The following is an 18,319-nucleotide window of genomic DNA, read 5'->3' as shown; positions in this document are numbered from 1 at the left end:
TGTGTTAGTATTTTGTTGTATAAACCCATTATACAATTATCATAACTTAATCCTAATTAGTTTGTGTGTGTGTGTGGAAAACCCAAAAGGTTATTCAGTGATAGATGTCATCCGTGAGACATTTTAGAATTCATATTGTTAAAAAAACACAAAAATACGATACAATTAAAGACTATCTTAAGTGACTATAACACGAAAAAAGAGCAGAGAAATGCTAGCCAATTTTCTGGCTGCTAAACTCAACAATAAGACATGGAGACTAAAATTACGACAATAAACAAATAGTAATTTTTAGGCCTATGCACTTTATTTGGCCAGCTGAGGCGTTTTAGGCCTCTTTTCTTCTTCTTCTTTTCTATTGTTGTTAATGCATGTTAATAAAATTGCCAGTAGATTAACGACGGTATTATTGTTCAAGCAGTAAAGATAAATGAAGTGTTGTTATCATGAACTATCTGAAAGAAATGTCATACACGCATTCGCAGTCAAAATGCATTATTTTTGGCTTAAAATTATTTCTTAACGAATACTAGTGTTTAAAAACTAAGTCTTGTCAATGCTAACTAAATGGATCTTATAAAATAATTTGGAAAATCGTCACCGTTGTGAATGAAAAAATATTAAAATTAGAGGTCAGTTAAAATATATCGTTATTAAACCATTTACGTTAAAAACTTAGGTTTACGACAACTCGAATGAAACGTTCAACTTATCTCTCTAACTGAAATTAACTACAACTGCTCAAAGAAATATTATGATTATTGATTCAGATGTATTTAATATTGAAGTTAGTGACGTAGTGTATGATTATGATAAAGTTCGTGAATAGTTTTGTGTTGTTGTTTTTGTAGATACCGTAACAAACGATAATGGTAATCACGTTTATATGTAAAGTCATAGGTCATTCCAAAAATATCACAAAGATCCATTGTCTACTTTTAATATTGAATAGGTTCTACAAGAGTCTACGACATAACAAAAACACTGAGCCCACTATTAATTAAAAATTAAACTGAACTTTTAAGTAGAATGTTTATATCTGAATATTATGAGATAATCTCATTTATATTAGCTGTACTAGAATGTGTAATAAATAATAAAGCACATCGTCGTTTGAGATATTTTAATTTGCCCATAATTTTTTCAAATATAAAATTTAAAAAAAACATCGATATGTTCACTGCAAATACGGTGACTGTGAAAATAAAATCCAATGCTACTCAGAAAAGTTTTTTAAACCAAGTGATAGGAGCTGAGATAACGCCATCGAACATACCCGCTCTTTCAGTTGTGGTGGTGTTACAAGATGGAGGTCAATCTCACTATTTATTGGTAAAAGAGTAGCCCAACAGTTGGTGGTAGGTAGTGATGACTAACTGCCTTCCCTCTAGTTTTACACTGCTAAATTAGAGACAACTAACGCAGATAGCTTTTATGGGAAATTCAAAACAAACAAATAGGCAGAGATGACCATTTTTTGTGTGTGCATGTGGCGCTCGAGAATTAAAGTTCGTTTAATCTGGTGTACTTTAGGTATCTTTTTTTAATCAGTAAAGTTTTTTTGCTGTCTAATATTGTTATTTTGTTTAACTCACAGTTTTCCTTGTAAGAAAAAATATTTATGTGTTCATGTTTTCCCTATAGTTTAATATCATACAAAGCATTTTAACCGTTCATATTTACTAATTTTTTCCATTTTAAACATTTATTTCAGTTTCGTTTATTTTGAATTTCGCGCAAAACTACACGAGTAATATCTGTACTAGTCGTCCTTAATGTAGCAGTGAAGACTAAAAAAAGGCAGCTGGTCAATACCACCCACCGCCAACTCTTAAATTACTTTATTTAGCAACGAATAATGGGATTGACCGTCACATTATAACATCACACGACTGAAAGAACGAGTATGTTCGGTGACGTTATCTTAACTCCCATATCTTTGGTTTAAAATTGTTTTCTTAGTAGCACTGGATCCTCAGATTACGAGTCGAGCGCCCTTAACCACCTAATCAATCCGTGTCTTGTTGGTTGTTTTTTTGTGGGATGGGTAGGGAGGTATGCTTTAGTAACGAAGGAAAAATGTTCTGCTTGTAGAAGCCGTCGGTAAGATATCGGCAGAGAAAAGTACAAAGGTTTCAAAGGTTTGAAGAACAACGATAACGCAATGGTTTGCTAGTATCTGTGGGTACTTAAGTGGCAACATAATCTAAAAATATCACTTATACCAAAAGATTTCACTTTATCTGAACTTATGGTATAACTTGTATTTTTACAACAAAAACACTTAGGGAACTTTGGATTATTATTATTATTATATGTTAGCTACAATACCGTTAGTCATATAATAAAGATAGGAACAGTTTGTTGGGCTATTTTGTAATAAAATAAACTATTTTAACCTTGATAACCATATTATAATAAACTGCGAGAAAACAAGTTACCTAATGAAGTTTCATCTTCGTTTTTAAGATTAATTCAACTTTACTGGCTAGGTGGTTAGGGCGCTCACCTCGTAATCTGAGGGCCTTGGGTTTGAATACCCGTCCCACTAAAACATGCTCGCTCTTTAAGTCGTGAGGGCGTTATAATGTGACGGTTAATCCAATTATTCGTTGGTAAAAGAGTAGCCCAAGAGTTGGCGGTGGATGGTGATGACTAGCTGCCTTCCTGTCTTACACTGCAAAATTAGAGACGGCTAGCGCAGATAGTCTTCGTGTAATTTGGCGCGAAATTCAAAACAAACCAAACCAATTCTTATTGCAAAGCCACATAGGGCTATCTGCTGAGTCCACCGAGGAGAATCGAACCTCTGATTTTAGCGTTGTAGATCCTTAGACTTACCGCTGTACCAACGGGGGACCTCTCTTTTAGTTATTATACTTTTATTTCGGTCGCCAACCGTCTCTTTTCGTGCCCTAAAGACTTCACTTTTGGTCGAGTTCATAAATCCATTCTTTAGAACTTACGTTATAAATTTGTTAATATTAGTTTTGATGAAATGGTTTGTTGATTTTATTTATAGCATAAGTAGTAAGGCTGTGTGCTGTCCTCGATAACCTTGAACTGTCAACCACAGGGAAGGCAACTGGTCGGCAGCACCCGCCTCCAACTGTGGGGTAAATTCCATCAATAAATAGGCAGATTTACCTTTATATTATAACGCCCCAACGGTGCAAAGTTCCAAACCCGCAACTTGCGAGACGAGCATCCCTTTAGTCACCCTAATGATTGTGAGTAGTCCAAAGATGCTTGATTGGTTTTTTGTTTTGTTTTTTGTTGTTGTTGTTTTTTTCTATTTCGCGAAAAGCTACACAAGAGCTATCTGCGCTAGCCGATCCTAATTTAGCAGTGAAATACTAGAGGGAAGGCAGCTAGTCATCACTACCAACTCTTGGAATACTTTTTTATCAACGAATAGTGGTATTGACTGAACGATATAACGCCCCAACGGCTGAAAGGGCGAGCATGTTTTATGGGACAGGAATTTGAACCCGCGGTCCTCAGATTACGAGTCAAGCGCCCTAACCCGAGCCGAAGATGGTTGGTATTCGAAAATTTGAAACTGAACTTATCAGAAGAATATCCATTACTGTGAGCTTAACTAATCATTATAACCAATCAACTGGACGAATTATCAACACAAAAATGATGATGATCTTAAAGGAAATTAAACGTAGATATTTTTTGTATTAACTTGGTAATTATATAGCTTTGGATAACTGTCAACCAGATATCAACAACCTTTAATGATTTACTTCAATATCCACAGTTTCTTTTACGTCATTATTATGATTATTACGGTACTATTCAATTTATGTTACACAAAATGATTTTGTCTACTTCGAAAAGTTTGGTTTTCGTTTGTTTAGAATTTCGCGCAAAGCTACTCGAGGGCGAGCACGTTTGGTGTGACGGGGATTCGAACCTGCAACCCTCAGATTACGAGTCGAGTGCCTTAACCACCTGGCATGCTGGGCCCGAAAGGTTGGAGCATAACTTTCCGAATTTTTACCTTGTATAAATATATATATTATAGTAAACTTTAAAACAGTAATTTGTAAAGTTCAAAGAAGTTTTTTTTTGTCGATTACTCACTAAAGTAACCGAACCGAGGTTAAGCGCGAAAATTATCAAGAAATCGGATAAGAAGTTCGTGAAAGGAATAATTGACAAAGAAAAACGAGATAAAAATAGTTTTATCATCTTATTAAGATAATTTTAAATCTCCTCTTAATTACCAAATTTTACATTTTATTAAGTGCAGGCAGTGAAAGCTAGGTTATGCTGTCCTGTTTTATTCCCTCTGTTTATTACGACAGACAATGACGTATTACACTGTTCCTAACAATGCCTATTAAAAACAACGTGTGAAACATATACGATTCATGAAAATAGTATCACAACATAGATAGTAGTCGTGTTCGTAACAATACCTATTAAAAACAATCTGTAAAATATAAAACAGCTATGAAAATACTGAAGCAATCAACAAATGTATTTCAAAACCTGAAATAACTATTCTCATATTGTAACATAATTCGATCTTGGATAGAAGATAAATAAAAAAATAGAATTTAAAACTTAGAAATGAGGATCGTAAAAAATAAGGAAACAAGATGAAAGGCACTGCAGATATTATTTACTCAAACTGTAAATACTTATTTTGATTCCGTGCTGTTACTTATAATTACATTTGGTGCTGTGAAAATAATGATTTGTAGTTTGAGTAACTAATGTCTACAGTGTCTCTAAGCCTCGTTTCCTTCTTTGTTTTCAAACGTGATTTTAAATGTTCCCTCAAAACTTTAGCATGGTGATTAAAACCAATGTCGTAGTAAAAACAATGACATCTTCAAACGCGCTGTATCATTTCATAAATTCAACATAATTTTTATCGGCTTGTATATATATATATATATATAATTAAAATTAACTCAACATCTCTATTTTCAGCCCATTCTTTTAGCCACCAGGGGCTCCCACTTTTAGAAACTGTTATGGAAGATGTAATAAAAATCAAAATAAGCTATATATACATGAAAATGCTTCTTAAACAGTCCATATTCATTTCATGTCATGTTCATAAAACCATATCGTTTTCCTTATTAAGTTCACGTTTGTCTGTTCTTTGTTTATATTTAGCTTCCGTATTAAATATTTTGATGTGTCTGATAAAAGTTTGAATGCTCAAAATTGTGGATTTAGCACTAGGATAAATAATAATGAACTACGGTTTCTTTTATTCTTTCTTTTTTCAATAGTACATTCCATTTGTTTTCAGAAATGACAATACGAAAATATTCAACATGTTAAAACGGAATAATAAGGTACACGAAATTTTCTTATAGGTGCAGTGAGCAGACATGCTAAAATTATTTTTATGATCATATACGAATATGTAAACCTATTTATTGTACACAACAGTATCCTTTCCATATGGCACCTTCTTTAGGTAGCACCCTCTCTAGACGGATTATAAATGTCAACCATTTTGTTTCTGTTGACTGATATTGATGTAAAAACTCCGTTTTTGTTTATGTATTTCAATAAGACATGATTTGTTTACTGATTATTTTGTTCGCTGAATTTTCCAGTCCTCCTTTACATTGACGATAGTCGACTCCTAACATGTTACATTATACTATCTGGCTACGTATAAAACGACTGTTGTGTGTAATTTACTTATTGTTGTGTTGTACATAACGAAACACTAAAGCGACTTTGCATAACACTTTTGGCGTTATTTGAGCTAGTTATTTCAAACGAAATCGGTGCAGTTTTTAAATTTACGTTCTTTAAAAAACAATTGATCATGTCTCAAGTGCTCGCTGTTTTATAACAAAACACTAGTATTAAATAAAGCGGAGATACGAATATCAGTTACTATGTGTCATTAGGCTAGGTTTAAGTAGTTTCTGTTCAGGTACCATTGTCGTAGTATCAGGACAAAATCATTGATAAAATAACTCACGAGGTCGAGTCAACCTGAAAGAGAAAAATTCACTTGAAAGGGGTGCATGGTAAATTTTGTCAAGGCATTTTTTGTGAATAGCAATCAACAGAACGATTTCGTTTTCTTGATAACAAAACCGCCTTTCATCGTGAATCTGTTACGCCATGTGACCTTACCTAATGATAACATAGGTCAGACCAGAACACAATTCTTTGTTTCTTCATCTTCACGTGACAACTAATTGATAAAAAGTGGTTAAATTTCAAGGTATAAAAGCTAATAACTCATTGTTATACGTAACTTTGCTTTTATCAGCTTTGTTACAGCAAGGTAAGTGATGTTTTTTAATAGATAGGTCGAAATGAGAAATTCCTTCTTTTATTTCTTTGTGACAATTTTCGTACCTTCTTTAACAGCTTTAAACAGTAAATGTTAAGGTATATACAACCACTTCATAAAGAGAGGTCCGGTATGGCCACGTGATTAGGGTTCGACTCGTAATCTGAGAGATAGAATCCTCCTCACGCCGAACATACCCTTTCAGCCGTGGGGACGTTATAAGGTGACAGTCAATCCCACTGTTCGTTGGTAAAAGAGTAGCCAAAGAGTTGGCGGTGGGTGGTAATGACTAGCTTCCTTCTCTTCAGTCTTACACTGCTAAATTAGCGCAGATAACCCTCGTGTAGCTTTATGCAAAAGTCAAAACCATCAAACAAACCATAAAGAGAATTCGCAAAAAGGTAATATATTTGTGTAATATTTTTAAATGACACTTTCTTACGAAGCTCTAACATAAGTGCAAGTGTTGCTTTGATAAGTAAGTGACTACTTTACATTTTTATTATTATGGAGAAAAAATAGCTTTGTTGAGAAAGTGTATTTCACTCTATTTTAAATATGCTAGAAATCTCTCTTGATTATGATATTTTACAATTCATAAAGAGAAATAACGTAGAAGGCACAAACCACGAGCCAGGAAAGTTAACGAATTCCAGGGATTATTATGTTTCGAAATTTTTAATTATTCTTGAGTGCTATAATATTTCTTCTGTAACAGAAACAAGCTTTCAGTGTTAGACATTCTGTTGTAAAATCCGTTGTATATCACTACTTCATTCCACCCATGATCAAATTTAGGTTGTTAGAATTACCTTTGCCCCCCGTTAGTACAGCGGTATGTCTCCAGGATTTACAACGCTAAAAGTAGGGGTTCGATTCCCCTCGGTGGGGGCTCAGCAGATAGCCCAATGTGGCTTTGTTCTAAGAAACCACACAGAATTACCTTTCTGTGACGAGAGGCGGTTACGACGATCGATTTCACTCATATGAGAAGCCATCGCTACTTTATCACACCCATGATCCTATATAGGTTCTTAGAATTACCCTTTTGTGACGAGAAGAGGTTACAGCGAACGAATTCACTCACATGAAACACTACAATAAAAAACTTACTAGAAACTTAGAAACAGGGAAGAACAGTTTAATAGACAAGTAATTAATGAAAAATCTACGAATATTAATAAATGAAACACAACCGAAAGGAATATGAAACCCAGTAATGTTATGGAACGTGGTCTTCATACTTTTCCTAAAATCTACTTTTTTAGAGGTGTATTTTAAAGTTTTTGTTTACACCTTTAATTTCCAACTAATGTTTTGTTGAATTTCTAGATGCTTCGTTTCGTAGTTCTCGCCGTCTTTGTAACAGTTGCTCCAGCTGTTCCCTATCATAAGAATTTGGAACAACACTGGAAGAACTTTAAGGTATAGTGAAAATTTTAATGATAAGATTTGGTTCATTTATTTCACAGATTAAAATGAAAATATATATTATTAACATTACCTATCTGCATATCAACTGAATGAAGATTCCATTAACTTTGCACGTTTCTTTTTCTTTTTTTAACAGAATCGATTTTGAAATAAACAAAGTTTAATAAATACAATCAGGTGTTATGATGAAGTTACACACGAAATAAACAGACACAGAATTTCACATGTGCCTACCTAACTGTCAGTAGTATTCGTACATAATACGAACACATACAGGCCCGGCATGACCAGATGGATAAGGTACTCGACTCGTAATCCGAGGGTCGCAGATTCGAATCCCCGTCGCACCAAACATGCTCGACATTTCAGCCGTGAGGGCGTTATAATGTGACGGTCAATCACGCTATTCGTTGGTAAAAGAGTAGCCCAAGATTTGGCGGTAGGGAGTGATGACTAGCTGCCTTCTCTTTAGTCTTACACTGTTAAATTACGGACATTTAGCGCAAATAGCCCTCGTGTAACTTTGCGCGAAATTCAAACAAAACCGAACACATACCTACTCAAGAGTAGGGGTTTCTTTACTCATCTCTTATTTCGAAAATTGAAAATAAACAGCTATTTTAGTTTCGCACAAAATTAATGAAAGTCATTAATTAATGTCTACGCTTTTCACATTCAAGTGAATATAGTATCCTGAACTACGACGAGTGAGGTGGTTGGAGTTGTCAAAAAGTCCGTTACTTAATAAATACAAACAATTTAGTAGGCTATTAGATTGTTTTGATAAATTCTAATATCAGTATCATCGGCATATCATATTAATCGAATTACATCGAGTTGAAAGGTCAGCTTAATATTCTATTATTTTAATCTTCTAGTTAGTTTGAACACTGGACTACCTACTATGTCCACTTACCGCTGTCTCACAGTAGGAATTAATGTCTGACATTTTATATTTACCGGTATAGATACTGGAATCGCTAATAACAAATCACTTTCTGTTTTAGACTGTTTTCAACAAGAACTACAATGAAAAAGAAGAGAGCGTACGACGTCTCATCTTCGAACAGAACGTGGCTCATATTGTACAACACAACCTTGAAGCTGATCTGGAAATGCACACTTACAGACTGGGACTGAACGCTTACGCTGATCTGGTAAGACTAGTCACACTAAAGTTATAGTTAAAAGATTATGACTAACGTAAAATTTATGAGAGAAGACGCGAAGAGAAAGATATAAGTTAAGTGCCGTCGTGATTATTGTCAAGCTCTTTATCTTAGCGCTAAGCGAGGATAACCAAATCAAAACAGTCAAAAAAATGTTGTTTTAAAAACCTTAACATCATACATAAAATGTTTTCCCACCAGCATTGAAGGATTTAAAGATGTCTCTACTCTAAAGTCAATGTATCAGTGTTCTAGTTTAAAGACATTAAAGCATAATATTCTACTTTTATTTTCTTACATTGCAGTATGTAACTATGATATACGTTATTTTAATTACTTTCTGTGTAAGAGCAGCTCATTCTTTCAAATGAAATTCAAAACAATAATGTAAGATGTAGATTCATTGGGCAGCTTGTTTTCATGTTTACTTATTTTCACTTCGCACTATTTAAGACTAGCGAGGAGTTTGTGAAACAGATGAACGGATACAGGAGGTCCAACCAAACCACGTTCAAGAATGTCTTCATTCCTCCCCGAAACGTCATGATTCCTGATAAAGTTGACTGGAGAGACAAAAATGTGGTGACTGGAGTTAAGGACCAGGTAACTAAAGTGTATTCCAAAGTGTTTTTTTTACTTTTACCGTGCGAACACCCTATTAACTTCAGTTGATTCAGCCATATTGCCTTTTATATTTCTACTTTACCTAGATGGATACTTTAAAGTTTCTAAGATGAAGATATTTGGATAATATATTTAATAATCACTATTTCTTAAGGATTAATAACAAAATTATTAGCAGTAAATTTTTGTTGTTAGAAATTACAATTATTCATAACGAAACTATAAAATAAAAAAAAATATATTCAGTAATTACAAAGAAGGTTTTCTTTTACATTGTTCTATAGACAGATGGGTTTGTATGAATATTTTTATATCAGAAACAATGTGGGTCCTGCTGGGCTTTCTCCACTACTGGATCAGTTGAAGGACAACACGCCTTGAAGACAGGAAAACTTGTGTCCTTGAGTGAACAAAACCTGGTGGATTGCTCTGGCAAAGAAGGTATAGAGTTTCAAAAATCATTCTATATATTCCATATATCTTCAATATTTGAATCAAAAGATTCAATAACAGTGTAAAGAGAAAACAAAAAGTTATAATAAAATGTCACAAATGACAGCCTTTCATCTACAGCTGATTCAGGAAAAGACATGGGTAACTTAACCTTGATACAATAATCTGCCTTTTGCTTCCTTCTCATTTCTTCAACCTATATTTGTTTCCATAACTGGTACCAGTGCTGGAAAACTTGAAACTTCATGGTATAGTCATCGGACTACAGTGTTCCACCGAGGAAGAAAATAACTATCTTAAATAATTAATGTAATGTTAGAAATATATTTGATGAAATTATCTTAAAAGAAGTCTGTAAGTCGTACGTGGATAATTAAAATCATTACTTAAGGTCTATTTTATTAAAGGATGAATTGCTATAGCTCGATAGACGTGAGAGAATAAATAATAATGAAGTGAAATGTGCTGAAAGGTCGTATGTATTCAATGCAGTTATTTTCTATAAGTAGAGAGAGCAAGTAATGAAATATGAAGATATTAATCCAGCTAATTTAATCATAACATAGGTAATATGGGATGTAATGGAGGCTTGATGGATTATGGATTTCAGTACATCATCGACAACAAAGGAATCGACAGAGAAGACTGTTACAAGTATAAGGCAATTGTAAGTTTATATAAAATATTGTTCTTACGATCTTTTAAGATCAATCATGGTTCCAGTCTTACTAAGGATTTCGTTTAGTCATACAAAAAACACAATTTGCTGTATCTATTTAGAAAAAGTTGATTTGATTTTACAATAACTATTTCGTCAGCCATCTTTGGCAGTTAAAATTCTGGACCAAAACCTGATCTCTAAAATATCGTTGTTTGTTATCACAAATACTTACTAATCTGTGTTTAAATACCGACATTGAGTCGATTACTAGTGTCTAGAACAGAGGTAAATTATTATTGTAAAAATTTACTTTCAAAACGCCATATTTAATGAATTGTGAAGGCTCGAACTTCATGGATAAGAGTGGATCATCTCTAATGATTTCGTCACATCCTTGTTAAAAATATTTAATTTTTTGTAATAGAATATATTTTATTTCAGATATAACTGTTTATTCATAATTGATGCAAAAATATATATCTTTCTGTATCGTTATTTATATATAAAAAACGAGTGATTTATTAGACAAAAATTGAATTAACACCCTAAATACTCTAACGCTTATGTATAAGACTTAAATACAATTTTTCAGGATGAAAAGTGTAAGTTCAAGCCTGACTGTATAGGAGCTACCATCACTGGATATAAGGATATTCCTTCGGGTGATGAGCAATCCCTGAAGAATGCTGTGGCTACTGTAGGTCCTATCTCTGTGGCCATCGATGCGGGACACATAAGTTTCCAACTGTATTCGTAAGTGACAACATGCTGCGCATAAGTAATTTTACTTTTATAAAATATCAGTTCTACTTCCATATTCTGAAACACATTTTGTGTAGACGTGTTTCGGATCATTTAATCATTGTTCAAAGACTTCACTTGTAATAAAAAACAAAACCACTGAGACATCACAAGATTACTTTGAAACTGAACATAAATTTTCATTCAGTCCTACTGCTATGTCAAGACTGTTTTTGTGTCTAATTCAGCTTATAGCATTATATAATACAAAATTTAACTTAAATCAAACGCCTATTACATCCTTATAATTTTAATTTTGAAATCTAAATGAACCTAAAAAGTGAATGAGATAGCAGTTTGTAACGTTTTGTTAATCGCATGTATATTTCAATAACTATATTTAATTACAAAAATAAAAAATCGGAGGTAAAATATACATAAATTGAACATCCAATCGCACTAATTAGTAAATATTTCGATTTTAATATAAAAGCCATTATTCGCTCGTTTCTATTATATATACATATTATAACTGAGGTTTCTCTCCCAGCGGCGGAATCTATAACGAGCCATCTTGCAGTAGTTCGTTACTGGACCACGGAGTGTTAGCTGTTGGTTACGGTACAGATAACGGCAAAGACTATTGGCTGGTAAAAAACAGGTAAGTTTATATTATTATCTGTGTAATCACTTATTTAAAAACTAGAGACTAAAGTAGCGAATTATAAATAGAATTAAACGAATAATTTTGAATACTCAATAGACTAAAACTAAGTGTTGCACTTGATGTTTAACATAATGAAGTTATTACTTCATTTATGTAGTGCATAGTCATGTATAAAATATTTTAATACAAGTGATATAGTACATTATAACAACAAATCTGTTATTTACTTTAATTGAACATTCAACATTTCTCTTCTCAGCATTTTCGGGAGCGTACTGGTCAGACGTCTCAGTAGTTTCGTAGTTTTTATAATTGTCATGTTAACATCTTCCTACACGTGTACAGTGGTTATGAAAACGTCACGTTGATATATCCTACACGAATACAGTGCTTGTGGAAATGTCATGTTAATACCTTCCTACACGAATACAATGCTTACATAAATATTAGAAATAGTACGCGATTAAAACACATTATTTTGTTTAAGCGTGTGTGTGTTTTTCTTATAGCAAAGCCACTTTGGACTATCTGCTAAGTACACCGAGGGGAAACGAACCTGTTTTGGTTTTTGGAATTTCGCACAAAGCTAGTCGAGGGCTATCTGTGCTAGCCGTCCCTAATTTAGCAGCGTAAGACTAGAGGGAAGGCAGCTAGTCATCACCACCCACCGCCAACTCGTGGGCTATTCTTTTACCAACGAATAGTGGGATTAACCGTCACATTATAACGCCCCCACGGCTGGGAGGGCGAGCATGTTTGGCGCGACTCGGGCGCGAACCCGCGACCCTCAGATTACGAAGCGCACGTCTTAACGCGCTAGGCCATGCCAGGCCAGGAAACGAACCTATTTGTTTAAAGAGATGGATTTAATTTCGACTTATTATCTTTAATATTTCCCCATTTTTTAACCACTTTTATCAAGAAAGGGTCTAGAAAGCAGACATTTAGCAATAACGTAATTTTTACCAGTGCACCACGGGACAGGCACCCATAATTTGGATTGTATTGCAGATTTTAATATATTACATCATTCCGAAATAAACTAAAACTCTATTTTTAATGTTTTTAGGTTCAATTAAAATCCCATACAAAAGTTTATGAATAAATTCGCACATTTTGTGGAGCTATTGTAACTTATTGACTCCCGTAGTACTCATTAGTAAGCTTAGAAGATGTTCATGTGGTGTTGTGTTGCTGAATTATTCTCTTGGTCTCTTGTTTAAGATAAAATATAATTTGGTTTTGTTCCTGTTCTTTGTTTTCAAAGTAGACGACTTTGATTTTGGTGTCAGTGGGATAATTCTCATTACCTTGATCAATGGTATTCTATTGCTTTCGATGCAGCTTGCTTACAGTAATGCTAGACAGGTTGTGCTGTAGATTCTAGTTAAAACCTAGACTTCACTTGATGAAAATGCCATCTAACTGTTTCAAAAGCTTGTACTCCAATGTTCAGTCTCTCTTTCAGTTCTTTGAATGTCATTAACTAACATAGCAGTGCAAGTATAACATACTTTTCTCTGAATACATTTCTGTGACAGAGTTTGTTATACATCATTGGCAGATGAGAACAGTTTTGTATCATAAGATTTTTTACAAATGTCACTTCCAACCACGTTCATGAGATCATCTAGAAGTAACATGGTGTTTTACAAATGTCACTTCCAACCACGTTCATGAGATCATCTAGAAGTAACATGGTGTTTTACAAATGTCACTTCCAATCACGTTCATGAGATCATCTAGAAGTAACATGGTGACTAGAATCCTCCGTCATGCAGAACGCAAACAATTGATTGTTCTTGTCATGAGCACTGAAACTTGATGCCTTTCATTGAGCTTCTTCATTTGGAACGTTCGATGTCACGTGGATTCGATACCAAATAATTGACGAATTGAATAGACAGTTTCCGCGCCTTGGTAGAGTACTACAACGATTCCTTGAAAGTCTTGCTTTCACACTTCTGTTCTTGGATGATCTATGTTCTTTATTCGGTGACACGAAATCCATGAGATTCTCAGAAGAACCGCTAGTCATCCCATCGTCTTCACTCTCCGATGCAATAGTGTAATAAATATTTTCCTATTTCTTTCTTCGTTCCTTTAATTTGCTTTGTGGCTCGTGGTGACGAAAAACCAACTTGAAGTAAAAAATGTATTCTCAAGACTGCCGGTATGGGTATTAAAACTTTAATTAAAATAAAGTTACTTACTGATCAATACAAGATCAGCACACTTACTGAATGTTGACACTATGTCGCTATATCAATACAAGATCAGCACACTTACTGAATGTTGATACCATGTCGATATTTGTTTTGTGGTCAGCTATGCATCCGGTTTTCACAAAGGGTTCGGATATCGCCTGCTTTTTGTCTAGTTAGGTTTTGGTACAAGTATTAGTAAATAAACAAACGATCCGAAAAGACTTGAACAATTAGATTCTGAAAAATCTTTGGCGCCTGGCCCGTGGAAGCACTGATAACTGTAAGAAATAGTACTGGACTAAAACACGTTCTTCGCCTAAAGAGCTAGATTTAATTTCGATTTATTACGTTTATTATTTCTCCATTCTTTAAGCACTTTTGTTACCAAAGTGTTCAGAAAGTTTATATTTTACAATGACGTGGTTTTCCTTGTTCTATATCCAACGAGCCAACACATTAAGAATCCCTCACAATTGTTTCCTATAATATTTATGACTGCAAACTTTCATTTTATATTTCCTAGTTTAACGTTTTATCTAATATACACTAGATGTTCTTAGGTGCCTATTACCCTTATATTTATATTATTTTTTAGAATTTTTCTAAGTTAAAAATAAAAAATGTTCTGATAAAAATGTAAAAAAAATGAAAATAACAATTTATCTCGAATTAATTGCAAGAAGTATACTTAACGTGCTTCTGCTGATATTTTAAAACTTAAAACAATGTTCTGTACTTGATATCGTTTTCCAACAATTGTTCATTATTTGGCATCGTTTTCTAACAACTGTTCTGTGTTTGATGTCCTTTTCCAACAACATCCATTTTAAATGTAGAACTACGACTTTTAAAAATAGTGCAATTATGAGAAGAACTGATAAACGATTATAGTCAAAAATAGTTTGAGCAATAACTAATAAAGTTAAATTTATCCAATGCACAACTTAATAATTATCTAGATTGTTTATGATACACTAAAAAGTCTACATTATTAGAATTAGTATCGGTAAAAAAAATGAAATGAAAAGATAATTTTACTGCTATGTAAAAGTATCTATTAACTTACTTTTTCAACTTAATGAAACAATATAATGTAGAATTTTATAATTAAGTTATATCTTTTTTTCACAGCTGGGGCAAAAGCTGGGGTGATAAAGGATACATCAAGATGACCAGAAACAAGAACAATCAGTGTGGTATCGCCACCCAGGCTAGCTATCCTACTGTTTAAACCGTTATGAAATTTTAAATCTTACTGGAAACCATTAAAAAACTTTAAATCACATTAACAATACATTGAATCAAAATAAAACGTTTGTGTAACAAAACAGTGTTGTATTACTAAATAATTATACTGATGTATAAATTCGAATACAAAATGCAAAATATCGGGATTTTCTTATTACAAGAAGAATGGCCTTAATCGTTAATAAAACACTTTAAAAACATTCAAAGTTTGCGTTTTGCTTGTTTTGTTTTTATGTTGTTAATCACAAGGCTACACAATGGTCAGTCCGTGCTGTTGTTACAATTGTGCTGTAAAGTGGGCGTGAGAAATCGGAATGAAGGTTTATATATTTTATATTTATTTGCAAACTATTGTATTTCCTAATATAAAAGCACGTTAAGAGCAAAACAAGAAAAAGTGAACTAAACCTAAAAAAAGAAAGAATATTTTAATTATAAAAATAACAAAATGAAAAATGAAGAGCTATTTGATGCTTTACCAATGCAATGGCTGATAAATAGAACCAGTTTTTTAATAAAAAAAGAAGGATTATGTGTAATGTTGTTCTTCTGAGACTAAATTATACCAATCGAATATCACTAAAGATTTTTCACGTAAAACAGTAAAACTTTTTGTCTCCTTTAAATCAAGACAAAAGTAAACTCTTCATGAATATGTTCAGAAATTAACTTCTAATTACTTTCTAACCTTTTGCATATTAAATTGAAAACCTGTCAATTTAAAGTTGTTGTTTTTTACACTATATTTGAAAGTTTGATAGAAACACAATAATTTTTGTCGGTTTGGAACAAATCCACTTGTGGATATTTACCGTGTGGATTCAAACCCTAACTTTTGGTGTTATAAGTGCGTAGGCTTACCGTCATCTTACCGGATAACAAATATAACAATATATTGTATTTAAATCCTGGGTTCACGTATTGCGCGTGTATATCACTATGTTTCTTCCTAAATTCATTTTATCCCACCTATACACAGGGACAACCCTGGCGGCCTTTGGCATATCACGTTTAAAATATCACGGATCTCAAACATTGAGACCAAAGAAGATTCTCTGCCACCACATATTCAAAGTATGTCACTGTAAAATATAAGAACAGTCAAACAAATTTTAAAGTTTTTTTTAATAATTATGAAAATATTATTCCGTTTTACAAAATATTTGTCGTTTACACTATTCTTACCGTTACTTTCAATTTTATTTGGAATAGTTACAAGCAAGACACATTTTATTTAAGTTCGAGCAAAACATTTAATATTTTATTTTAGAACAAAAACTGTAATTATACTTAACTTAGGACCAAACACATGTAATAAAAACATTTTACTAAAGAAATATTTTCTTCGTTAATTGCTCTTAAATTGATTATTTAACATCTTATTAGCTTTCTCAACTGCTAATGTGATTACTGGATTGAACAAACATTTTTTCGTAAAATCACTTTTATCATAACCTGTTTCTTGTTTTGATTTTCTTGATCAGGATTGTTTGTTTTTTGAATTTCGCACAAAGCCACTCGAGGGCTATCTGTGCTAGCCATCCCTAATTTAGCAGTGTAAGATTAGAAGGACGGCAGCTAGTCATCACCACCCACCGCCAACTCTTGAGCTACTCTTTTATCAACGAATAGTGGGATTGACCGTAACTTATAACGCCCCCACGGCTGAAATTCGTTTGTTGTTAAATACAAAACTAAACAATGGTTATCTGCACTGTGTCTATCACGAGTGTCAAAACTCGGCGTTTTAAGCCTTTAGACTTACCATCTAGATACTTCCTGACCAGGAGGCCCGGCACGGCCAAGCGTGTTAAGGCGTGCGACTCGTAATCTGAGGGTCGTGGGTTCGAATCCTGTTCGCACCAAACCTGCTCGCTTTTTCAGCCGTGGGGGCGTTATAATTTTACGGTCAATCCCACTATTCGTTGATAAAAGAGTAGCCCAAGAGTTGGCGGTGGGTGGGGATGACTAGCTGCATTCCTTCTAGTCTTACACTGCTAAATTAGGGACGGCTAGCGCAGATAGCCCTCGGGTAGCTTTGCGCGAAATTCAAAAACAAACAAACAAAGCAGGTGCGAAGTTCGTACAGGCGCGCGCTGGTACGAATTAAGTTGAGTATATTTTTAACCATACTGAGATTATATCGTTCGTACGATTCGACAAACTGCGTGTAGTTTAAATTCAGATATTGTTTCCAAGGGCATGAAAGAAACTGCATTGTTTAACTCGAGTGGAATTGTTTCGTAAGATATCATGGAAACTGGATATCTTTTGAATACAGATTGATTTGAAGGGCATGAAGAACAAAATGAAATTTTTAACTTTAGTAAAATCAATGGACACAATCTCAGAAAAACGTGCCATATAAGTTTGTAATTGTAAAAAAAAATTAAAACTTGGAAAGTGAATTCCATATGATACATCTATTGTTCTTGTTATATCTACAAATATTCTCGTGCCATAAACTTGTTTTATTATTTTAAAATTCACATTTCGAGATGTCTGGATGCATACATTTTTTGTTTAATGTATTTATAAGTAATGAAAGTCTATTTTCAGTGGTCAGTAAGAGATGGGGTGACAAAAAACTACTTTTGCACGAAAGCACTTTGTATTACGTTATATCTCACTCCATACAAAAATAGGGAAAATCTTTACTAGATATCTAGTCATTGTTATATCCAATATTACATATCTAGTCATTGTTATATCCAATACTACATATCTAGTCATAGTTATATCCAATACTACATATCTAGTCATAGTTATATCCAATACTACATATTTAGTCATAGTTATATCCAATACTACATATTTAGTCAT

General features: G+C 33.5%; 1 protein-coding gene across 1 annotated transcript; it reads left to right on the top strand.

Moving 5' to 3' along the window:
• The first annotated feature begins 6,142 nt into the window (after positions 1-6,142).
• On the top strand, positions 6,143-15,702 carry LOC143256666 (cathepsin L-like peptidase). Its single transcript, XM_076514173.1, has 9 exons — positions 6,143-6,283; positions 7,625-7,717; positions 8,734-8,883; positions 9,349-9,498; positions 9,837-9,960; positions 10,539-10,639; positions 11,226-11,386; positions 11,925-12,035; positions 15,380-15,702. The coding sequence occupies exons 2-9, from the start codon at positions 7,625-7,627 to the stop codon at positions 15,477-15,479; spliced, it is 990 nt and encodes a 329-aa protein (XP_076370288.1). The 5' UTR covers positions 6,143-6,283; the 3' UTR covers positions 15,480-15,702.
• Positions 15,703-18,319: the final 2,617 nt, after the last annotated feature.

This window comes from Tachypleus tridentatus, chromosome 7 (genome assembly GCF_004210375.1).
Source record: "Tachypleus tridentatus isolate NWPU-2018 chromosome 7, ASM421037v1, whole genome shotgun sequence".
Classification (NCBI taxonomy): domain Eukaryota; kingdom Metazoa; phylum Arthropoda; class Merostomata; order Xiphosura; family Limulidae; genus Tachypleus; species Tachypleus tridentatus.
This window is presented reverse-complemented; position numbering and strand designations above follow the sequence as displayed.